Source organism: Onthophagus taurus, chromosome 7 (assembly GCF_036711975.1).
Source record: "Onthophagus taurus isolate NC chromosome 7, IU_Otau_3.0, whole genome shotgun sequence".
Taxonomy (NCBI): Eukaryota; Metazoa; Arthropoda; class Insecta; order Coleoptera; family Scarabaeidae; genus Onthophagus; species Onthophagus taurus.
In genome coordinates, this window is record NC_091972.1 from 38,907,688 (window position 1) to 38,932,684 (window position 24,997).

Sequence of the window (24,997 nt, forward strand, 5' to 3'; positions counted from 1 at the left end):
CTTGGCGAATCAATGGAACCTCACAGTCTTTTTATTAAGTGAACCTGAAGCGTCTTAATATTATAAAGGTAAAAAAATCATTAATTAAGTTATTAATTACAAAAATTTCGTTGTTATAGATGTACTTTAGCACTACATTTTTATTACTATTTCTTTTTTACAACTTAAATTTGATCAGTTCAAATAAAAATTGCACGGAAATAAATGATTTTGCTAAAAAGTACTGCAGACGGTTCGCGACTAATTTACAAGAAACTTGTTTAAAAAAACGTTTGAAACGATCAGGTTGTTTTAATTCTTGCGAAAATGATTGTGTTGAAGATGTTCATGTTTATGATAAGGAATCGAGTAAAATAACGACAACTTTGGATATTGCAAATCTTATTAATAATAATAACAAAATTAATCAAACAACTTCTGTGAATTCATTCATTAATAATGATATTTTGATTGTTCCGCAAAAACGAGCTATTTGCTGTAAAATTTTAATACCAAAATGTGAAAAGTTTCATCCGAAACGTTGTAATTTATCGATTGAAAAAAGATGTGGAAAAATTTGTGAGGATAATATTAGATACAATAATTATTTGGGATATTATTATAATTATTTTATAAGAAGTTGTGTTGCGCAGTCGTTGTATGATAATAATTGTTACGATTATAATTATCAATATTGTTATTATTCTTATTATCAACGAGTTAAATGGTGTGAAGAGCTATATAATTGGTATTATAACTATGGGATTTTTAATAAGAAGAGAAATGAAGGTGTCGAAGAAACTTTCAGTAATTCCCTAGGTTAGTTATTTTTTTGATAATAAAATTATGTTTTAATTTTTGTTTGTTTTCTAGATGTTGAAGAGAATGTTATAACTACTACGGAAATTTCCAGCAAAGAAGTTGAATAATAAACACATCCTTTTAATTAGATTTTAGTGTTTTTTATAACATAATTATTAATATCGATTGAGTTTAATAAAATTTTCTTGAAATAATGTTTAGTTCTTTATTGTTGTTTAACTAGGAAATGATTGTGACCGTCATAGTTTCTATCTTGTTGGTGAAATTACTAATTGTGAGATTAGTATTGCTGATCTAACATGGGAAGAGAGTAAAATGTTTTTGAAGTACCTAAAAGCTTTTGATTTATTTTATTTATTTTTAAGGAAAATAAAAAAGAGATTAAAATTGTGTATTCTTTCAGATATATATGTAAGGAATTTTAATCGGAGATCAATAATAAAATTGATAAGGAAAGAGAAAAATGTAGGTCAGTAGGTTCCCGGCAAATAAAATCTTTATCTTGACAAAATAAATAAATCAATAAAAAAATTTCGGTTTCGAAATTTTAAAAGAAAGGGATTATTATCGTAAACACTCAATCCACATTACTAAATTAACTCAATTACTACGTTAATAAATTATTAAAAGTCTTACTCGATCTGCATCAAGATTCCTTCGTATATAGGGTGGTACAAATTTTAATCGAGAAACTTTACTAGGATACTACAGAGTGTTTCTGTAAATCGTTGCATAATTTTATGAGGTCTGAAAGTGTCCTCTTTCAAACTATGTAGAATAATCGTAGTGTTAGATTACAAAATTTTGGAGAAAGAAAGAATTAAGTTAAAGCTTACGTAATAAAGTAATAATAATAAAATTTATGGAGAACTTATTTATGAAACGACATTTATTTTAAATTAAAGCTCAAAATTTCTTCTTTTAAATGGTATATAATAAATATTAGGTTAATTTATGAAAATGTAGAGAAAATAAATGTTGAAATAAAAGCACCATTTTTGCTTAACCTAAAAATGACAAAAATCATAAAAATTAAAAAATCCTGGAAGCGGTGTTTATGAAAATTAAGGAATGAGTTTAACTTAAATTAAAGCTAAAACTGTCCTCTTTCAAACCATGTATAATAATCGTAGTGTTAGATTACAAAAATTTGGAGAAAAAAAGAATAAGTTGAAGATTACGTAATTCAAAAATTTTGAAAAAGATGAAAAATTAAAAATTCATGGAGAACTTATTTATGACGACTAAGAAACGAGATTTATTTTAAATTAAAGCTCAAAGTTTTCTCTTTTAAATGATATATAATAAATATTAGGTTGATTTAAAAAAATGTTTAGAAAAGAAGTGTTGAAGTAAAAGCACCATTTTTGCTTAACCTAAAAATGTCAAAAATCATAAAAATTAAAAAAATCCTGGATGCGGTGTTTATGAAAATTAAGAAATGAGATTTATCTTAAATTAAAGCTGAAAGTGTCCTCTTCCAAACCATATATAATAATCGTAGTGTTAAATTACAAAAATTTTGAGAAAAAAAGAATTAAGTTGAAGCTTACTTAATTCAAAAATTTTAAAAAAGATGAAAAATTAAAAATTCATGGAGAACTTATTTATGAAGACTAAGAATCGAGATTTATTTTAAATTAAAGCTCAAAGTTTTCTCTTTTAAATGATATATAATAAATATTAGGTTGATATAAAAAAATGTTTAGAAAAGAAGTGTTGAAGTAAAAGCACCATTTTTGCTTAACCTAAAAATGTCAAAAATCATAAAAATTAAAAAAATCCTGGATGCGGTGTTTATGAAAATTAAGAAATGAGATTTATCTTAAATTAAAGCTGAAAGTGTCCTCTTTCAAACCATATATAATAATCGTAGTGTTAAATTACAAAAATTTTGAGAAAAAAAGAATTAAGTTGAAGCTTACTTAATTCAAAAATTTTAAAAAAGATGAAAAATTAAAAATTCATGGAGAATTTATTTATGAAGACTAAGAATCGAGATTTATTTTAAATTAAAGCTCAAAGTTTTCTCTTTTAAATGATATATAATAAATATTAGGTTAATTTATGAAAATGTAGAGAAAATAAATGTTGAAATAAGCACCATTTTTGCTTAACCTAAAAATGACAAAAATTTTAAAAATTAAAAAATCCCGGAAGCGGTGTTTATGAAAATTAAGGAATGAGATTTATCTTAAATTAAAGCTGAAAGTGTCCTCTTTCAAGCCATGTATAATAATCGTAGTGTTAGATTACAAAAATGTTGAGAAAAAAAGAATTAAGTTGAAGCTTACGTAATTCAAAAATTTTAAAAAAGTTGAATAATTAAAAATTCATGGAGAACTTATTTATGAAGACTAAGAAACGTGATTTATTGTAAATTAAAGCTCAAAGTTTTCTCTTTTAAATGATATATAATAAATATTAGGTTGATATAAGAAAATGTGGAGAAAAGAAATGTTGAAGTAAAAGCACCATTTTCGCTTAACCTAAAAATGTCAAAAATCATAAAAATTAAAAAAATCCTAGAAGCGGTGTTTATGAAAATTAGGGAATGAGATGTATCTTAAATTAAAGCTAAAAGTGTCCTCTTTCAAACCATGTATAATAATCGTAGTGTTAGATTACAAAAATTTGGAGAAGAAAAGAATTAAGTTGAAGCTTACGTAATTCTAAAATTTTAAAAAAGATGAAAAATTAAAAATTCATGGAGAACTTATTTATGAAGACTAAGAAACGTGATTTATTGTAAATTAAAGCTGAAAGTTTTCTCTTTTAAATGATATATAATAAATATTAGGTTAATTTATGAAAATGTAGAGTAAATAAATGTTGAAATAAAAGCACCATTTTTGCTTAACCTAAAAATGACAAAAATTTTAAAAATTAAAAAATCCTGGAAGCGGTGTTTATGAAAATTAACGAATGAGATTTATCTTAAATTAAAGCTGAAAGTGTCCTCTTTCAAACCATGTATAAAAATCGTAGTGTTAGATTACAAAAATTTGGAGAAAAAAAGAATTAAGTTGAAGCTTACGTAATTCAAAAATTTTAAAAAAGATGAAAAATTAAAAATTTATGGAGAACTTATTTATGAAGACTAAGAAACGCGATTTATTGTAAATTAAAGCTCAAAGTTTTCTCTTTTAAATGATATATAATAAATATTAGGTTAATTTATGAAAATGTAGAAAAAATAAATGTTGAAATAAGCACCATTTTTGCTTAACCTAAAAAAGACAAAAATTTTAAAAATTAAAAAAATCCTGGAAGCGGTGTTTATGAAAATTAAGGAATGAGATTTATCTTAAATTAAAGCTGAAACTGTCCTCTTTCAAACCATGTATAATAATCGTAGTGTTAAATTACAAAAATTTTGAGAAAAAAAGAATTAAGTTGAAGCTTATGTAATTCAAAAATTTTAAAAGAGATGGAAAATTAAAAATTCACGGAGAACTTATTTAAGAAGACTAAGAAACGAGATTTATTTTAAATTAAAGCTCAAAGTTTTCTTTTTTAAGTGATATATAATAAATATTAGGTTTATTTAAGAAAATGTAGAGAAAGTAAATGTTGAAGTAAAGCACCATTTTCGCTAAACCTAAAAATGTCAAAAATCATAAAAATTTAAAAAGACCTGGAAGCGGTGTTTATGAAAATTAAGGAATGAGATTTATCTTACATTAAAGCTGAAAGTGTCCTCTTTCAAACCATGTATAATAATCGTAGTTTTACATTACAAAAATATGGAGTAAAAGAGAATTAAGTTAAAGCTTAAGTAATTCAAAAATGTCAAATAGATGAAAATTCAAAAATGTATGGAGAACTTATATATGCAGACTAAGAAACGAGGTTTATTTTAAATTAAAACTCAAAGTTTTCTCTTTTAAATGATATATAATAAACATTAGGTTAATTTATGAAAATGTAGAGAAAATAAATGTTGAAATAAAAGCACCATTTTTGCTTAATCTAAAAATGACAAAAATTTTAAAAATTAAAAAAATTCTGGAAGCGGTGTTTATGAAAATTAAGGAATGAGATTTATCTTAAATTAAAGCTGAAAGTGTGCTCTTTCAAACCATGTATAATAATCGTAGTGTTGGATTACAAAAATTTGGAGAAAAAAAGAATTAAGTTGAAGCTTACGTAGTTTAAAAATGTTGAAAAATATGAAAAATTAAAAATTCAAGTAGAACTTATTTATGCAGACTAAGAAACGAGGTTTCTTTTAAATTAAAACTCAATGTTTTCTCTTTTAAATGATATATAATAAACATTAGGTTAATTTATGAAAATGTAGAGAAAATAAATGTTGAAATAAAAGCACCATTTTTGCTTAACCTAAAAATTACAAAAATTTTAAAAATTAAAAAAATCCTGGAAGCGGTGTTTATGAAAATTAAGGAATGAGATTTATCTTAAATTAAAGCTGAAAGTGTCCTCTTTCAAACCATGTATAATAATCGTAGTGTTAGATTACAAAAATTTGGAGAAAGAAAGAATTAAGTTAAAGCTAACGCAATTCAAAAATTTTAAAAAAGATGAAAAATTAAAAATTCATGGAGAACTTATTTATGAAGAGTAAGAAGCAAGATTTATTTTAAATTAAAGCTCAGAGTTTTCTCTTTTAAATGATATATAATAAATATTAGGTTGATTTAAGAAAATGTGGAGAAAAGAAATGTTGAAATAAAAGCACCATTTTTGCTTAACGTAAAAATGTCAAAAATCATAAAAATTAAAAAAGCTTGGAAGTGGTGTTTATGATAATTAACGAATGAGATTTATCATAAATTAAAGCTGAAAGTGTCCTCTTTCAAACCATGTATAATAATCGTAGTGTTAGATTACAAAAATTTGGAGAAAGAAAGAATTAAGTTAAAGCTAACGTAATTCAAAAATTTTAAAAAAGATGAAAAATTAAAAATTCATGGAGAACTTATTTATGAAGACTAAGAAACGAGATTTATTTTAAATTAAAGCTCAAAGTTTTCTCTTTTCAATGATATATAATAAATATTAGGATAATTTATGAAAATGTAGAGAAAATAAGTGTTGAAATAAAAGCAACATTTTTGCTTAACCTAAAAATGACAAAAATTTTTAAAATTATAAAAATCCTGAAAGCGATATTTATGAAAATTAAGGAATGAGATTTATCTTAAATTAAAGCTGAAAGTGTCCTCTTTCAAACCATGTATAATAATCGGAGTGTTAAATTACAAAAATTTTGAGAAAAAAAGAATTAAGTTGAAGCTTACGTAATTCAAAAATTTTAAAAAAGATGAAAAATTAAAAATTCACGGAGAACTTATTTAAGAAGACTAAGAAACGAGATTTATTTTAAATTAAAGCTCAAAGTTTTCTCTTTTAAATGATATATAATAAATATTAGGTTAATTTAAGAAAATGTTTAGAAAAGATGTGTTGAAGTAAAAGCACCATTTTTGTTTAACCTAAAAATGTCAAAAATCATAAAAATTAAAAAAATCCTGGATGCGGTCTTTATGAAAATTAAGAAATGAGATTTATCTTAAATTAAAGCTGAAAGTGTCCTCTTTCAAACCATATATAATAATCGTAGTGTTAAATTACAAAAATTTTGAGAAAAAAAGAATTAAGTTGAAGCTTACTTAATTCAAAAATTTTAAAAAAGATGAAAAATTAAAAATTCATGGAGAACTTATTTATGAAGAGTAAGAAACGAGATTTATTTTAAATTAAAGCTCAAAGTTTTCTCTTTTAAATGATATATAATAAATATTAGGTTGATTTAAGAAAATGTTTAGAAAAGAAGTGTTGAAGTAAAAGCGTCATTTTTGCTTAACCTAAAAATGTCAAAAATCATAAAAATTTAAAAAAGCCTGGAAGCGGTGTTTATGAAAATTAGTGAATGAGATGTATCTTAAATTAAAGCTAAAAGTGTCCTCTTTCAAACCATGTATAATAATCGTAGTGTTAGATTACAGAAATTTGGAGAAAAAAAAAATTAAGTTGAAGCTTACGTAATTCAAAAATTTAAAAAAAGATGACAAATTAAAAGTTCATGGAGAACTTATTTATGAAGACTAAGAAACGAGATTTATTTTAAATTAAAGCTCAAAGTTTTCTCTTTTAAATGATATATATTAAATTAACTTTAAAATCTATTATTGACGATATATGAAAAACTGTTATTGAAACGGAATCTACAATAACGATGGAATTCATATAGGGACATCTTCTTGATGTTGAATTACAATTAAAGAACAGTTCGAAAATGTTCTTAATATATCGTTCTATGAGAAAATATGTGTAAATTACTATAAATATTTGATGAGACTTTTAATTCTCTAAAGAAAATACTGTATTCGTTTAATATTTCTTTATTAATGCCCTCTTAAAAAATTACAGTTTCGATTTTGGTTTCAGGTTAAACATTTCTCTCCAAAACTCAACCCCTTCTTTATCAGGATCAATCCCAACAGTTAATTCATCTCCAATATTAAGAAAATGCATCTTATCTTGCTCAATTGGTTTCCATTCAACCTTAATTAGTTCAAGATTATTCGGATTTCCATTCCTGGCAAAATTCGTCCACAACTTAACCATTCTTTGAATGGTTATATCTTCGTAACTGTTTTGTTCAACCGGTGGATTTTTAGACATCTTAAACAAATAACACAATTCATCCGAATGAGAAGCTCCGGGAAACTCGACACCTTGTAGTTTTTTATATAAGTTTAATTGCCCGTCGAAGGCGAATTTAAAAAAGTAAATCGGATTTTGTAATGTTTCTAAATGCCTTCTTGCCGTGTTCTGAATAAGAGAAGTAATATTATCTGTGTACATTCTATAAAATTGTTTACGATCTTTTGGGTACGTTGGGTTTCGTTGGTTAAAATAAAAAATTTTCGCTTTTTCGGCGATTTTTAACGATTCTGGACTTCCTCTTTTAAAATCTGATTTAAATGGAATCATATCTTCAAAATCTCTTAGTGTAATCGGATTTTCAGTTCGTTTTAATATTTTTCTTATGGTTGAATCAAAAATTATCCCTTCATCTGATGTGTATCCAATAATCATCGGTACTTTTATGTATTCACCCTTCATTATGCGTTTGTTACAATCCCCAAAAATTGTTTTTTCTTCTATATTATCATCATTTTCTAAGATTGGATAAAACGGTCTTTCGTTATTCGAAACTATGGAACCTCTAAACATCATTTGTCCTTCGATAATTTTCTCCATCGGTTGTTTCTGTAAAAATTCTAAAATATCTTTATCATTTTCTGAAGAGAAACCCAATTTCTTTGCCAATTGTTTCATGGAATCGCTTTGACCGAACGACCAATGAAGAAGAGCCGATGTGCTGTGAAGAATTATTTTGTGGAAAAGTCCTTCGCAAGCTGGTACAAACATAAGAATATGGGCGAGAAAAGCTCCCGTACTTTCTCCGAACAACGTTACGTTGCGTGGATTGCCCGAAAATGATTCGATATTTTGTTGAACCCAATTTAAACCCATGATGACGTCTCGAAGTCCTTGATTACCAGGGATTCCTAAAGAACCATCTTGAAGACATGACCAACCTATAAAAAAATAATGAAGAAATGTAAAATCTTTTTAAAGTTTAATACCGAAAGCTCCGAGCCTATAAGAAATTAATACAAGAACTACATCTTCAGTTAATAAAAATTCTGGGCCGTAAATTTCAGTTTTTGTATTTCCTATTAAAAAAGCTCCACCATGGATGAAAACTATAACTGGTTTTAACTTTATATTTCCAGTATTAACTTCTGGAGTATAAACATTTAGATGTAAACAATCTTCACTTCCTTCTAATTTTCTGGTGTACATATTAGGTGCAATACATCCTTCTTTTTCTTCAGTTACATCTAAAATTCCTTTCCATGGTTTAAGAGGTTGAGGAGGCTAAATCAATAAAATAAAATGAATAAAAATATGCAACTCAACTAGCACACAATAATAAAAATAATAATAATAAGAATTTATCAATTTTTATCTTAAATTTACCTTAAATCTTAAATTTCCGACCGGAGGTGTAGCATATGGAATTCCAAAGAAGCTATAGAAACTTCCGTTTTTATAATTTTTCTGAAGTTTTCCACGTAACTCTCCATGTTTTACTTTAACTAGAACTGTATCCATTTTCTATTTGAAACTGTATTAACTTTTTACTAGTCATTCAGAAGTTAGATAAGACATTTCTTTAAAAAACTGTTTGTTTTATTTAAAATTCTTTTTTCTATTACGATATATCTTTAAGAGTGTCTTCTTAGCTACAATATAAAATAGAGTCTTAATCTTCAAAAATAATTGTGGTGTTTTTCAACTTATCATATTAAATTGTTTAACCTTTGGCTTATAGTTTCTTTTTTTACCTATCTAATCTTACTATGCGGGAACTATCAAATAATTTTCAATTAGTACCGAATTGAAAATGAACAAACTTTTGTTTCGAATAAAATATGAGATTAAGTGGAAAAATTAAAAATAATATTACAAAACGGAAATGTTTTGTAGCTTTTTCGAAATTTTTTATGCAACGCCTTTTAATTGGATAATTAATGTTAAACGTATATTAAAGATAAATTTGTTTACAAATTGATAAAAGTAACGATTTATAATACAGTTTAGATAATATGTATTAAATGGGTTGCATATTTTCAAAAAATATTTTGGTTTTGAGCTAATTAACTCTTTGTGTCCCGACAGTACTTTAAAGTACCGGTAGTTTTCAACACTCATTTTAAACTGTAGTTATTTTTCGGGACATTTAGACCTGTCAGTACTTTCTACTATACAACAAAGGTTCTTTGTTATAAGAACCATAGTTTGTATCTAAAATGACGCAATCCGCACTGTAGGATTTTTAGGTATATTTAAACTTATTCATCCCAAATTCATCCAGATGTGAGATTAGAAGTTTGGTGAAAAGTGGTGTTGCTGAATTTTTTCATTTTTTCAAACATTTCTTATTCTTATCCCGAAAAAGTTACATTTTGTGTTTGGTACGTAAATGTACCGTCAGGATAATAACAGGTACAATATTGAGATTGATTTAAAAATAAGCCAAGCGAATACAGATACGTTTTGGTACTTTAACAGAGCTTTGACTCATGAAGAACTTTTGGTTGAGGCTAAAAAAGTTTGTATTGAATTATAAAATCTCCCGTTGGATAATTCTGAACAGACAGACATAGAAGATGAAGAAGGTGACATTGTTATTACTAGTGCAGGGTGTCCCAATTTCGATGTCCGCATAGGCTATTTCCGAAACTAAAAGAGATAGAAAAGAAGTAGCTTACATGTCATGATCTCGTTTTTCGAGAAAATGCTAATGCCGAAAACTCCGAACAGCTATCGTCTTTTGTTTTCGCCCTATCGGCAAAAACTGAAAATTTTGCAAAAACGACAATCGCGAATATCTCACTTATTATCAAAGATGGAGTATTATAAATAAAACATTATATGGGCAACTTTTTACGAAGAATTCAGTGGCGTAGGTAGAATTTTTTTCTCATCTTTTATTTTCGAGATTTTAGACGTAACTTTATTTTTTTAAATGGAAATCATAGTTGGCTATGACTTAAAATAATTTGTTATTTTCTTCTGATAACAAATATATATAGTTTGTGGGGTATATTTCTTATAGTTATTGAATAATTAACAAAAATTCATTTTGTTCTATCTAAATCTAATGTATGTATTTAAAAGTTAATGTTGCTATAGTGATAACCATACATACTATGATGGAATATAATGTATAAATTTTTTTTGTTCTTTCTAAAACTATTGTATATGAGCTTTCCCTTGAGAGAAAGCATTGTTTCCAATTTTATTATTGCCAAAGTTTGTAGCAAAGACAGTAGAATCTAACAGGACTGCTACATCCATTGTATTTTTGTAGTCGACTACGGGTTGGTTACCAGCACTCTACGTCACACTATTTGCCACGCCTGGTAACTGTCTATGTTTTTAGAGGTTATATGATAGACATTAATACGCATATATAACCTCTAAAAACACACAGCAAACGCATAGACCATAACAACAGCTGGGCGTGGAAAATGGTGTGACGTAGTTTGCGGGTAGGCTGTCACAACAATGGATGTAGCAGTCCTGTTAGATTCTACTGTCCTTGAGTTTGTAGTAGTATTTAAAAATTCACTAACAAATCTCGCATTATGTGCTGGAGCTCCGTCATATTAAAAATATATCATTTGAGATATATTTAGTGGCAAATTGTCGACCAAAGGCTCAATATGCTGCCTTAATATATTGAGGTATTTCTCTGAGTTTAAGTTTTTATGGTAGATACTATATGGCAAAATTCTATTATCTAAAAGGGCACACCATACATTGAACCCCAAGCTTCTTTGAACACTCAGAGACTTCTTCGGTCCAGATAACATTTTGAACAAACAGCAGACTATTTAATTTTTCTAAATATCATCTACAAAATTCTAATCTTCGATTGACATCTCCGGCACGTAAATAAGGAGTTAGCCCCGCTTTGTATGGTTTATACTTATTTTTCTTTCATATTCGGGAGCAGCGGCTTTTGGGTCAGACGTCTTGTTGCAATTTCTCTTGCAGTTCATTTTGGTATGTTTTTGTATGTGGTTTGGGGAAGGACCAAATATGTATTAAATTTTCTGCTAACCGGCTGAAGGTTCTTACATGCGGTTGTCTTCTTTCTGGATATCTTGTGAAATAAAATTCTGCGGCTAACGTCGCATACTTATCTGATAACATATAGCATTCCATCATGTTACATTTTTCATAATTTTCGAAATTCATTGTAAAGTTTTATTCAGTTTTGTTATACTTTGACACTTAACATGCTGGTGCATCGTACCAGCTCATAATGCCAGAGTTGTTATCGAATTTTTAAATACAAACTTTGGCAATTATTTGATACATTATGTTTCATCATAGTATGTATAGTTATCACCATAGCAACATTAACTTTTAAATACATACATTAGTTTTAGACAGAACAAAATGAATTTTTGTTAATTATTCAATAACCATAAGAAATATAACCCACAAACTATATATATTTGTTATCAGAAGAAAATAACAAATTATTTTAAATCATAGCCAACTATGGTTTCCATTTAAAAAAATAAAGTTACATCTAAAATCTCGAAAATAAATGATGGGAAAAAAATTCTACCTACGCCACTGAATTCTTCGTAAAAAGTTGCCCATATAATGTTTTATTTATAATACTCCATCTTTGATAATAAGTGAGATATTCGTGATTGTCGTTTTTGCAAAATTTTCAGTTTTTGCCGATAGGGCGAAAACAAAAGACGATAGCTGTTCTGAGTTTTCGGCATTAGCATTTTCTCGAAAAACCAGATCATGACATGTAAGCTACTTTTTTTCTATCTCTTTTAGTTTCGGAGATAGCCTATGCGGACATCGAAATTGGGACACCCTGTGATAGTGAGGTACCTTCATCTAACAGGCTAGTGATGCTGGTAGATGAAGAAGTAGAACAACTAAAGGCCTATTCACACTATCGATCAACGACCGGTCAAGTCACGGGCCGGTCACGGGTCGGTCGCGGTCCGGTCAATTTTCAATTAATTCACACTGGTGATCTACCGGCAGTCAGTTTGGTGTTGGAAACGTGGTGAAAAAATGTTGTCAACATCAAGTTTAATAAAAATTGCTCTAATTTTGGATGAAGAGGAAGAAGAAAATAGGAAAGTCCGGAAAAGAAAACGTTTGTGGGTTCATAACATATTAAAACGACGAAATATTGAAGGAGAATTTGTCACGTTATATAATGAACTCTTAGACGACCAAATTAAATATATTAAATATTTCAGAATGTCAGTCAAAGAATTCAATGACATTCTTCAAGTAATTAAAGTTGATATTCAAAAGGAAAATACAACATTTCGAGAAGCTATATCTCCAATGCAGAAACTGGCAGTTTGTTTAAGGTAAGTAGTATGCCTGATTTTCAAATATATCTTATATCTTTTAAAAGCCTGATGATGAGGGCCGATAATGCCACAGCGGGCTATTCCTGCAAGGCAAAGCGCCCCTCAAATACGGATTGGAGTGTGACTAGAAAAGTCGTCACTTACACATCCGTGGACCAGGCAATTCAAACGTTTAAGCCGTTCAAATCGCCTGGAGAAGACAATATCTTCCCTGCTTTGTTACAGCAGGGGAGGTCTTTGTTGTTGCCAATTTTGGTAAAAATTTTCAGAGCGAGTGTCGCCTGGAAATATGTGCCGGCAGAATGGACTAAGGTACGGGTATCTTACATACCCAAAGCGGGCCTTAGGGCATTAGGAGTAGGGCCGTTCGGTCCCTACTCCTAATGCCTTTCGACCCATCAGCCTAACGTCATTTCTGCTGAAAACCCTTGAAAAAGTTCTGGAACGGTATATCCGTACGGTGCCATTGGTATCTGGTCCACTGAGTCGCCACCAGTATGCTTATCAAGCGGGAAAATCAGCAGAATTGGCTCTACACAACTTAGTTGGTAGAGTATCCAACAACGCAATACCACAATCTCTTGAAAGAGCTGCTCTTGACAGGGGAGTGGAAGCAACTATAGCGGGTTGGATTCGCAATATGCTAGATAGTAGAATAGTTTCTACTTCACTCCACGGTGATACGATACGCTTCAGGCCGGGAGGTGGCTGACCGCAGGGAGGGGTGTTATCTCCCCTGCTTTGGTCCCTCCTAGTTGACGATCTGATTGCGATAGTCGAAGCCGTTGGTGTGGAAATACAAGCTTATGCTGATGACATTGTCGTTATGGTCAAAGGAACCTGTTTGCCGAGGATATCTAAAGTCCTCCAGGTGACCCTAGATACCATTTGCGCTTGGTGTAAGGGAGAGAACCTCTCAATAAACCCGCAAAAGACAATTGTTGTGCCCTTCACCAGGAAGCGAAAGTTGGATGGACTAATCCGTCCAACTATCCAAGGTGAAGAAATTCCTTTCTCAAAGGAAGTCAAATATCTAGGAGTAATCCTAGACAAAACCCTGTCATGGAATGGACATTTGCAGGGAGTTTTGCACAAAGCTAGACTATCCTTGTGGACTTGTCGCAGTCTTTGTGGCAAAAGTTGGGGTCTTACCCCTGAAAGACTGTACTGGCTCTATGTGACTGTGGTTAGACCTATGATCACATACGGAGCAGCAGCCTGGTATAGGAAAGTCCGACAGACTTCAGTTATCAGTAAACTTTCACGAATTCAACGAGTAGCTGGATTGGCAATCTCTGGTGCCATAGGCACAACGCCAACTCTAGCAATGGAGGTTCTGCTTGGCCTATCTCCTCTGCATTTGCATATAGAGAAAGTGGCTAGAACAACCATTTACAGATTTAAGCAATATGCTCAAAACTGTTCCGACATGTCCTACCAATGGGCTGCGGAAGACATTATAAGCACTGATACTGTGCTATCAATGCTGTCAGATTTGGCGGTATCACTATCAGTGATTAATGCTCGATACCAGATTGTACTGCCTGAGCGGCAGTCCTGGATCGAAAATGAAAATTCTCTGGTTCGGGCAGACATTTGCTTGTACACAGATGGATCAAAAACGCCTGAAGGGGTAGGAGCAGGAGTATACTGCCAGACACCTCGAATTAAGCAAGCCTACAGCCTGGGTACGTACTGTACTGTATTCCAGGCGGAAGTATTTGCTATTGACATGGGTGCTAAAATCCTTCTTGAAAGAGGGGTGAAGAACATGACAGTACGAATCTTCTCAGACAGTCAAGCCGCTCTCCAGGCGCTGCAAGCCGTGAAAACGGTGTCGGCTCTGGTTAATGATTGTAAGAGAACATTAAACACACTGAGTTGTGATAACAGAGTCTCTCTGATCTGGGTCCCGGGTCACTCTGGTGTTGCTGGCAATGAAGCGGCAGATAAGCTAGCACGAGATGGCAGCGCTGAAGCGTTTGGGGGACCGGAACCAGCAGTTGGTGTATCATTTGCGATGGCCAAATATAGGATTGGACTGTGGGCTGAAGAGAGACTTCGCCTACTGTGGACCAGTTCTCCTGGAATGAGACCCGGGAATATTTTAGGACTTGCCCGTAGTAGCATAAAAGTTCTAATGGGTGTTTTTACTGGGCACTGCCGATTAAAAGCACACCTCAACTTGTTGGGTTTAGCCGACGATGTTGAATGCCGACTATGTGCGGAGGAAGCAGAGACGGTTGAGCATGTTTTATGCCACTGCCCTGCCGTTAACCGTATCAGATTCTCGATTTTTGGGTCGCAGTTTATCTCCTCAAAAGATCTGAATGACCTTTCGCCGAGCAAGGTATTAATGTTCGTTAAGAACATTGGACTGCACGGGAAATTTGATAATGATATCTATCGGGGTACAATAGATCCTTAGGGTCGCGGTGCAAGGTTGGTTGGTCCGCCTACCCGATATGTATTCCATGTAATGTAATGTAATGTAATGTATATCTTTTAAATATATTTTTTACTATAATATATGGTGAACGCAACGGCTTCGCGTTCGATTAGGTAGAAGAAAAATAGGGCATATATCAAGATTAGGAGTGAGAATTAGAGAATTGCTATATCGATAGGAAATGAGTCAAAAAAGGCGTTAATGATAAAAAAAAATGCGGAAAAGTGTACTACTTACCGAAAAATCACTTTAAAGTTGCGATTTGACGTTTCTTTTACGAAGTTAAAAGTAATGTTAAATATGCATTTTCGTATTAAATCCTAACCTGAAATTGTTTAATTTATACCCACGAAACTTGTGGAGATGACATTGATTGTTGCAAAAATGAAATTCTATCATGTGCATGAAACGGCTGAATCTGATGATGTGACTGCACTGGTGGAGGGTCGATGTACTTGCTTTCGAGCGTTGAAACAATTGTAAAAATTTGTTGCTTTGCTGTATGTTTGTCAGCAGCTGAAAATTTTTTAACCGTCTGTTCATCGTTTCAAAAAAGTAATCAATTTCATCTTTATTTTCATTTAGTTTTCGTTTTTCTTCCTCTAAAAGAAAATTCATAAGAGTACTTGCTGCCGTAGTCGCCTCGGTTGCTACTTTTAAAGTGCTCTTTTGTTTTGTTTTGGGAGTTGTTTGTGTAGGTACTGAAGTATTAATGTTAGTAGAACTTTCTGATAGAACTGTGTCTTGTCTGTAGTGGATAGAAGGGGAGCTAGAATGTGATGGTTGAGATACGTTCTCTTCCAACACGCTGCCATCGTTGCTATCATCTGCTCCCCGATCGAAGGACGTTACTCGTTTTTTATCCTACATAAACGGTTCTAAAAATTGCAGTGAATCTTCGTATTTCCACTTTTGTGTGTTTATGGCAGCTTGGCCGGATTTTGTTTTTCTTAATCTCTTTATTTTACGATATTGCGATCGCAGAGATTCCCATCTCTGCTTACAAATCTGTGGATCTGTAAAAAAAAGGTATAACATAAAAGTATATAGGTAATGAATTACTGCCACCATGTGTTGTTACGTAAAGTAGTATTTTAATCGTTGTAAGCAATTTATAAATATCACGTTAATTTATAATATTAAAACGGCAACAATTTGCGTAATAATTCTCGCTTTTACTTACAGATTTCTTGCCACCGGAGATTCGTTTCAGACGATAGCATTTAGTTATCGCCTTGGCCATTCGACGGTGCATTCTATCGTGCATGAAGTATGTAAAGCAATTGTAAACAATTTATTGGCTACATGCATTCCAGTGCCAACTGAAAGCGATTGGCACGATATTGCCAAAACATTTTGGATGCATTGGAACTTCCCGAACTGTATAGGAGCATTGGATGGTAAACATGTTCAAATCTTGGCTCCTCCAAATAGCGGATCAAATTACTTTAATTACAAAAAAAAATTTTCGGTTGTTTTACTTGCTTTAGTTGATGCTAATTACAAGTTTATTTTTGTTGATATTGAGTCGTACGGAAAGAATAGCGATGGGGGTATTTTTGCTAATTCTCATTTAGGAAAACGTTTAGACAATGGCACATTAAATATTGCCAACCCTACAACATAACCAAATTCAAATATTAGAGCACCATATGTAATATTAGGGGATTCTGCATTTCCCTTGAAAGTCAATCTACTACGCCCATACCCAGAAACCCAAACATGTGATGCCATAGAAAAAAGGGTGTTTAATTATCGTCACTGTCGTGCCAGACGTGTTGTGGAGAATGCGTTTGGCATTTTAACGCAACGATTCAGAATTTATTTTCGAATTATTCATTCCAAACCGGACTATGTCGAACAAATTATTTTAACTACCTGTATTTTACACAACTATTTGCGAAATAATAACCTGTCACACTCTGAAAGCGATACACAAGTGAATGCACAAAATCAGTGTATACTTGAAAATTTACAAAAGCAAGGTGGCAACGCTCAACAACAAGCATTTTTTGTCCGAGAAAATTTTACAAGTTTTCTCAATTCGGAGTCGGGATCTGTACCTTGGCAGTTGGAAAAGATATAAAACTTTTCATAAATATTTCACAAAGCTATTACCACGCAATATTTATTGTTGTTAATATTAGAATATTATTATTTACTTTTTGCAACGAATGCTTATTATTTTCAAATATAGTGTAAGCCGGTTATAACGAACTTCCGGATATAACGAACGAACGAACGTAATAGTCCCGAAAATGTCTATTTAATAATTTACTATTTGTTCTTACTGATTTCCTTTACTTTCTTCCCAAATTGTTTAATTTCATTCAATTTAATATTACAAGATTTTTGTCAATTGTAATTTAAATAAATTTAATTCATGATTTTTTTAAATTATTGCTTATAACGAACTTCGGTTATAACGAACCGATTTTCAGGTTCCTTGAGGGTTCGTTATATCCGGAGTACACTGTACGTACTAACCTGTATAATATAACCTCTTATATAAATAGTATATAAAAAGTATTTACTTACCTTGTTTTATTTTTTCCCCGATGTCCCTCCACACATCTGCTTTGTGTACACTATCTGAATATTTGTTATTTGAAAAATCGTATAATTCTGTACATTCACGTAAGTACAGTTTCTATTAACTTTTTATCATTTTCACACGAAAATTTTCGTTGTCGCTTCATTTTGCCGCCTTTTTTACAATGAAATTCAGACTTGCAGGCACTCGTCGGAAATCAACAGGTTTGAGCCGGTCAAATATTCTTTCAAATGATCGCCGCGGTCACATGACCTCGCATGACGGCAAGAAGATCGTATGTGTGAATATACAGGATGTTCAGAAATTGGCGGATAATCTACACGTAGTGTTATTCTTCGTTCGATTCTAAAGCGAAAATCTTAATTGCAAAATGTTGTACCATGCTTCATACGTCTTCACGAGGTTCTCAAAGGTTGGATAATTTATCCATAAATAATCATAAATATTCAATATGTGTTGATAAATAAGCTGTAATTTGGAATAAAAAGAATTTTCAAAACTAGTTTTTTTTGTTCAAGTTATTTTGTTTTGCTTTAAAGTGCGTTTTTAACATTTTTTCATTATAACATCTTCAGGAAAAAGACATTTTTCAACATAGTAGAACAACATTTTCACATTAAGATTTTCGATTCAGAATCGGTCGTAGAATGTCGCTGCGTGTAGATTATCCGCCAATTTCTGAACACCCTGTATTGCCGTGAAATGCATATGTTCAGTAGGAAAGAAATTTTGTTTTAACCGTGATCGCTCCGTGAGTTGACCGATCGTTGATCGATAATGTGAATAGGCCTTTCAAATGATCGCCGCGGTTACATGACCGCAAAAAGACCACATGTGTGAATATATTGCCGTGAAATGCATACGTTTAGTAGGAAAGAAATTAGCCCAAAACATAGGTCCAACAGACAGTTTGAATTGTCATAGTGCATTATGATGTAAGTAGTAGACTCTAGAAACCTGCAGGTCTGTAAAACCAGTTGCTTCAAATTGCTGTAAGGAGGTCCAATAGACCAGCGTTTCTAATTGCATATACAGGTGTGTCAAATGCCTGGAATATAGCCAATAACTATACTTACTTAACTGGTACTGGATTGACAGAGCAGCAAGCTTCGTCCATTCTAACCAACATTAAGTGTCGGTTTGTAATTCACAAAATTTTTAGCTGGTAATCGACATGATTTTAGGTGACAAAACATAAATAAAGTCTTCTTTACGCCACAAGCCTATATTTTTCTTAATTTATTTATTAACACAACAAAGTTACAATTTAGATATTGATTTCATATTAAACACTTCGTCCCAAAAGTCAGTCCCCTCTTTATCAGGATTAATCCCAACCGTTAATTCATCTCCAATATTAATAAAATGTAGCTTGTCCTTTTCAATCGGTTTCCATTCAATATTAATTAAAGCATTCTCGTCGTCAAGATTATTCGGATTTCCATTCCTGGCAAAATTAGTCCACAACTTAACCATTCTTTGAATCGTTTTATCTTCGTAACTGTTTTCTTCGACCGGTGGATTTTTAGACATCTTAAACAAATAACACAATTCATCGGAATGAGAAGCTCCGGGAAAATCGACACCTTGTAGTTTTTTATATAAGTTTAATTGTCCATCGAAAGCGAATTTAAAGAAATAAATGGGATTTTGTAATGTTTTGAAATGTTTTACAGCCGTGTCTTGAATAAGACAGCCTAAACGCTCTGTATACATCCTATAAAATTGTTTACGATCTTTTGGGTACGTTGGGTTTCGTTCGTTAAAATAAAAAATCTTCGTTTTTTCGGCGATTTTTAATGATTCTGGACTTCTTTTTTTAAATCCTAATTTAAGTGGAATCATATCTTCAAAATCTCGTATTGAAATCAAATTTTGATTTCGTTTTAATTTTCTTCTTATTGAATAATCAAAAAATAATCCTTCATCTGCCGTGTATCCAACAATCATTGGTACTTTTATATATTCACCTTTTTTTATACGTTCCTTATAATCTGTAAAAGTTATTTTTTCTTCTATATTATCATCATTTTCAAAGACTGGATAAAACGGTCTCTCGACATTCGCTATTAAGGAAGATTTATATATCATCTGTCTTTGAATAATTTTCTCAATCGGTTGTTTCTGTAAAAATTCTAAAATATCTTTATCACTTTCTGAAGAGTGACCCAATCTTTTTGCCAACTTTTTCATGAAATCATTTTGACCGAATGCCGAATGAAGAATGCCCAATGTACTGTGAAGAATTATTTTGTGGAAAAGTCCTTCACATGATGGTACAAACATAAGGATATGGGCAAGAAGAGCCCCTGTGCTTTCTCCAAACAATGTTACGTTGTTTGGATTACCCGAAAATGATTCAATATTTCTTTGAACCCAATTTAAACCCATGATGATGTCTCGAAGCCCTTGATTACCTGGGATTCCTAAGGAGCCATCTTCAAGACGTGACCAACCTACAAAAGAAATTAATAAAAAAATGTTGGATCTTTTTAAATAAAAAGTTAGTTAAATACCTAAAGCTCCGAGCCTATAAGAAATTAATACAAGAACTACATCTTCAGTTAATAAAAATTCAGGACCGTAAATTTCTGTTTTAGTATTTCCTATTAAGAAAGCTCCACCATGGATGAAAACTATAACTGGTTTTAACTTTGTTTTTCCAGTATTAACTTCTGGAGTATAAACATTTAAATGTAAACAGTCTTCACTTCCTTCTAATTTCCTTGTGTATGTATTAGGTGCAATGCATCCTTCTTTTTCCTCAGTTACATCTAAAATTCCTTTCCATGGTTTAAGAGGTTGAGGAGGCTAAATCAATAAAAACTGTTTGACTCTACTAACACATAAGGATTTATAATAAAATTTTTCAATTTACCTTAAATCTTAAATTTCCGAGTGGAGGTGTAGCATATGGAATTCCAAAGAAGCTATAAAATGTTCTATTTTTATAATTGTTTTGAAGTTTTCCACGTAATTCTCCGTGTTTAATTTTAACTAGAACTGTATCCATTTTCAGTTTGATACTGAATTAACTGTTTACTAGTCATTCGAATATAAATAAGATATTTTATGAAAAAGGTATGTGATTACATATATTATATTTATTATAAACAGACTAAAATAATTATACAATAATATTTTGATGTGTTTAATTTTAATGTGTTTACTATTTTTCTCCAATTAACTAACATCCTATCAGCACCATTATGTATCATTATAATGAGCGTCTTCTAAGCTATAATATAAAATAAAATCTTAATCTTCAAGAAACCTTATTAACCTCCAACTTACTATCTTAATTCAAAAAAGTATTATTTGGATATTTGAACACTTGAAAAAATTATTTTTTAGACAGTTTTTCGATGTGTTAAATGGGTTGCATATTTTCAAGAATTTCAAAGTATATTGATTTTGAAGCAATTAAATTTGAATCAATTTGAAAAAATTGAATCGAGCCAGAACATCTTGATGTTATGAAGTTTCTGCTTTATTTCGCTGCGCATTATTTGTGAATCACTACGATGGAAAATTTTACACTTACAGATAGTCAATGATAACTCTCTTTCTATATCGCCAGCCTTAAGTAATGATTCTATGTTTTATAGAATTTTTAATGTCACAGGGTCGAGATGGTAGTCTTATCGAAATCCTTCTCTATGTCTAAGAATAACCACAAGGTAGACACCTATAACACACAGGTTTATTGATAAAACTGATTAAGTAAAATTATGTCCTTGCAATTCGCTGTGTTTTCTTTTAAATGTTTGTAAACTTAAGATGTAGAATCCTGTGAATTTTATTCTGCCTCGCCCCAAGCATACATGTAAGCAGTGGAATGATTGAAGCAGTGAGCACCAAAATTGTATACAAAATTGTTTTGATACAATGTTGTTTTGATACAACATAATTCAATGTATAGAATCTGCTATCATTTCCACAATAAGTGCTCTTCTTATTTGATCGTTACGCATGAACGATTCTAGTTTTTTTAATAGCTCCATTTGATTGTATTTGATTGATTGTATTTTATGAAATATTGCTCCAAACTGGACTAGCGTATGTTATTAATGAGCGCATTAGAGACGTTTAACATATGTAGATACTCCATGTTAGTCTTTGATCAAGTATGACTCCAAGATATTTTACTGCCTTGCCTTTTGTCTTCTTATTCTTCTCAGTGTAAACATTTTTGCTTCACATTTATTTGAATTAACTTACATTATTCCATTTCAATTATTAACAATTAGTCAATCAATTATTAACATTATTAAGTGAGCGTTGTAGTTGATCAGTTAATGCTTCTAGATATGTATTTTGTGATATAATAACCATATTATCACCGTACATACCTAGAGTGCTCTGATTAGTATTAGTATTATTGTTTTACATTAGGTTTCACTTTTGTGGTTGTTGAGGTGTAGCTATTGATGTAAAGATGCGATTTTCTCAAAAAACAGTTCTTCTAGTCAAAAATGGTGTCAAAGGCCTTTGCTACGTCTAAGAAGCGAGCCATGTGAACTTTTTATGCATAAAGCCTTATTCAATGATGTTAGTCACCTGTGTCAGTTAAAGAAATACAACTTGGTAAATTTTTATTATAACTAAGTTTAAGAACTCGGATTGATTGATAGACTCTTCAATAGGGAAAATATACTGGCCTAAAAGATTATTGAGATCATGTTGATGTTTCCAGAGTCCTTTTTTGATTAATATTACTACACCTCCTGCAACTGCTCGGGATTATCCATCTGTGAAATAGCTGTTATCTCCTGCTTTGTTCTAAAGTCTTCCCCTGAGGGCAAATTTCTTTCTGATATACAATCAGTATCGTGATTGTACGAAAAGATAAACGCTATTAGTAGTTGTCTTTGCTTTTTAATACAATTGTCTTTATAGGAGAATTTGGAGGAAGGATTCGTGTGGTGTATCGAGTGGCAATAGGTCCACTTAGTTATAAAGTCCAAACACCAGATGGAAAACAACATAAAAGACATGTCGACCAAATGAGAGAGAAGATCCCAGTGTTGGAAAATGCAGAAGCAGAGCCATTACTGGAAGAAGAAGCAGTTACACAACCAACCTCATTGTAGAAGAAGTGTGAAAAAATTGTGTATCGAGTGGCAATAAAAGTTACACGTATGATTTACACTATTTATTAATATATAGTGTATATATAGTATATAGTTTATATATATTAATTAATAGTGTAAATCATACTTGTTGAGTGGCAATAAAAGTTACACGTATGATTTACACTATTTATTAATATATAGTGTATATATAGTATACAGCCTGATTCAGAGTAAGCGCCTTATTTTTTTTAGTCACACTGTGGGTACTACTTTCAAAATATTTGGCAGTAATATGTTTTGGGTCATTCTCTACACGATGGTGATGCCACATTTTCAATTGGAAGAATTATTTCAAAATGGCGACTGTCAACTTTTGTTTTTTTAATCTATGCTATATTTAATCTATGACATTACAAAAGAAAACTTCACGCTATAATTGCCTTTACTAATTGCCAAAGAAAACTTCATGGTATAATTAATGTTTGTAAACAAAACTAACCTTACCTCACATTCCTTCACGCTATAATTGACATTATAAAAGAAAACTTCACGCTATAATTGCCATTACTAATTGCCAAAGAAAACTTCATGGTATAATTAATGTTTGTAAACAAAACTAACCTTACCTCACATTCCTTCACGCTATAATTGACATTACAAAAGAAAACTTCACGCTATAATTTCCATTACAAATTGCCAAAGAATACTTCATGGTATAATTAATGTTTGTAAACAAAACTAACCTTACCTAACATTCAGCGTCTGAAGACACAGGGCTAAACCCGAAACTTAAAAATATACAACTTAGCGCTGAATAACAATTAAAACTAGAACTAACACTTGCACTAGAACTATACTCTGTTTTTAAACCAGGAGGAGTAAACGCGAAAGTCAGATTTACACTGGAAAAAACCAACAGAAAATATCACTAGATATTTTGGCGGTAAATTTAAATTAATAATTATTATTTATTTATTTACTTATTATTGTATTTATTTTCGTTTGTTATCGTCAACACTATACATACAAATTAACATTGAAGTTATGAGTATATTTATTTCAAAATATAATAAAAAAGGGTTTAAGAACACAAAATATACAATAATGACACGAAACTGTCGAATTATCAATTACCTAACCTTCAAATTCAAAATCAAAATTCAAAATTGCCTGTGTGTGAACCTTCCTCGCATTCAACCAATCACGTGCAAGATCAATCTGGTGACAAATTTAAAATACTCCTCCTGGTTTAAAAACAGAGTATAGATTAAAATATTAGGTTCCTTTTGGATGGGGAAAGAAATGAATTTTTAAGAAAAACAAAATTCTGTCGTAAAAAGAATGCTTTTAAGATCTCAATAATAAAAAAAAAATTTTGGCATTCCATTAAAAAAAAAAAAGTTGACAGTCGCCATTTTGAAATAATTCGTCCAATTGAAAATATGATATCACCATCGTGTAGAGAGTGTCCTAAAACATATTACTGCCAAATATTTACGCTTACTCTGAATCAGGCTGTATAGTTTATATATACAGGGTGATTTATAACATACGGAGCAGACTAAAAGGGTAGGTACTAGGAGCCAAATTGAAGATATTTTTCTAATAAAATTTTGACCACAACTTAATAATCACAAAGATATAGAACGTTAAAGTTGAAGTAATGGCCGAGCATTTCTTACCATATACGGTATTACACTACGCTTAAATTCAAACTGCGAATATTTCGGGGTTACTTAAACAATGCATAATTAATAAAAATAATAAAATCTTTATAACATAGCAGTTACGGCTATTTAAAAATTTGTTAAAACGCTCAAACGGTGGTGTTTGTTTATTGAGAACCGCTGATACCATGTTTTTATTGCTGCCAATCCAGTTGATTTGGTTACTTAGCAACAGATAAGTATTTTAATTATTCTTTACTGAATATCAGCGGTTCTCAAAAATGGACGTTAAATTATTTAAAAAATTAACATGGGATATCTATGTAACTATTAAGTTTTTAACAAAACATTATTAAGAAAATCTCTTCAGTTTTACCTCCAGTACCTACTCTTTTAGTCTGCTCCGTATGTTATAAATCACCCTGTATTAATTAATAGTGTAAATCATACTTGTAACTTTTATTGCCACTCGATACACA

At 31.0% G+C, this 24,997-nt stretch overlaps 3 protein-coding genes and 1 long non-coding RNA gene across 4 annotated transcripts; 2 read left to right on the forward strand and 2 right to left on the reverse strand.

Annotated features, from left to right (window-relative positions):
• On the forward strand, nucleotides 1–968 carry LOC139430782 (uncharacterized). Its single transcript, XR_011641154.1, has 3 exons — nucleotides 1–68; nucleotides 120–798; nucleotides 853–968. It is a non-coding gene; the product is annotated as an uncharacterized lncRNA (long non-coding RNA).
• Nucleotides 969–7,153: 6,185 nt separating this feature from the next.
• Nucleotides 7,154–9,047, reverse strand: LOC111421239 (esterase FE4-like). Its single transcript, XM_023054382.2, has 3 exons — nucleotides 8,821–9,047; nucleotides 8,424–8,718; nucleotides 7,154–8,375 (listed from the first exon to the last, which is right to left on the reverse strand). Exons 1-3 carry the CDS (start codon nucleotides 8,953–8,955, stop codon nucleotides 7,192–7,194), a joined length of 1,614 nt encoding a protein of 537 aa, XP_022910150.2. The 5' UTR covers nucleotides 8,956–9,047; the 3' UTR covers nucleotides 7,154–7,191.
• A 3,415-nt stretch (nucleotides 9,048–12,462) lies between these two features.
• LOC111415626 (uncharacterized) lies at nucleotides 12,463–16,849 on the forward strand. The gene is made up of 2 exons (XM_071197566.1): nucleotides 12,463–12,770; nucleotides 16,408–16,849. Exons 1-2 carry the CDS (start codon nucleotides 12,463–12,465, stop codon nucleotides 16,847–16,849), a joined length of 750 nt encoding a protein of 249 aa, XP_071053667.1.
• A 2,139-nt stretch (nucleotides 16,850–18,988) lies between these two features.
• Nucleotides 18,989–20,804, reverse strand: LOC111415627 (juvenile hormone esterase-like). Its single transcript, XM_071198126.1, has 3 exons — nucleotides 20,655–20,804; nucleotides 20,293–20,587; nucleotides 18,989–20,232 (listed from the first exon to the last, which is right to left on the reverse strand). The coding sequence occupies exons 1-3, from the start codon at nucleotides 20,787–20,789 to the stop codon at nucleotides 19,037–19,039; spliced, it is 1,626 nt and encodes a 541-aa protein (XP_071054227.1). The 5' UTR covers nucleotides 20,790–20,804; the 3' UTR covers nucleotides 18,989–19,036.
• Nucleotides 20,805–24,997: the final 4,193 nt, after the last annotated feature.

Excerpts from the sequence above, each read along its gene's own strand:
- LOC111415627 (XM_071198126.1), bottom strand. The coding sequence starts at position 20,789 with ATGGATACAGTTCTAGTTAAAATTAAACACGGAGAATTACGTGGAAAA. Across the intron at positions 20,588-20,654 it reads TCGGAAATTTAAGATTTAAG|CCTCCTCAACCTCTTAAACC; the intron begins GTAAATTGAAAA and ends TTATTGATTTAG. Across the intron at positions 20,233-20,292 it reads TTATAGGCTCGGAGCTTTAG|GTTGGTCACGTCTTGAAGAT; the intron begins GTATTTAACTAA and ends TTTCTTTTGTAG.
- LOC111421239 (XM_023054382.2), bottom strand. The coding sequence starts at position 8,955 with ATGGATACAGTTCTAGTTAAAGTAAAACATGGAGAGTTACGTGGAAAA. Across the intron at positions 8,719-8,820 it reads TCGGAAATTTAAGATTTAAG|CCTCCTCAACCTCTTAAACC; the intron begins GTAAATTTAAGA and ends TTATTGATTTAG. Across the intron at positions 8,376-8,423 it reads TTATAGGCTCGGAGCTTTCG|GTTGGTCATGTCTTCAAGAT; the intron begins GTATTAAACTTT and ends ATTTTTTTATAG.
- LOC111415626 (XM_071197566.1), top strand. The coding sequence starts at position 12,463 with ATGTTGTCAACATCAAGTTTAATAAAAATTGCTCTAATTTTGGATGAA. Across the intron at positions 12,771-16,407 it reads AAACTGGCAGTTTGTTTAAG|ATTTCTTGCCACCGGAGATT; the intron begins GTAAGTAGTATG and ends TTTTACTTACAG.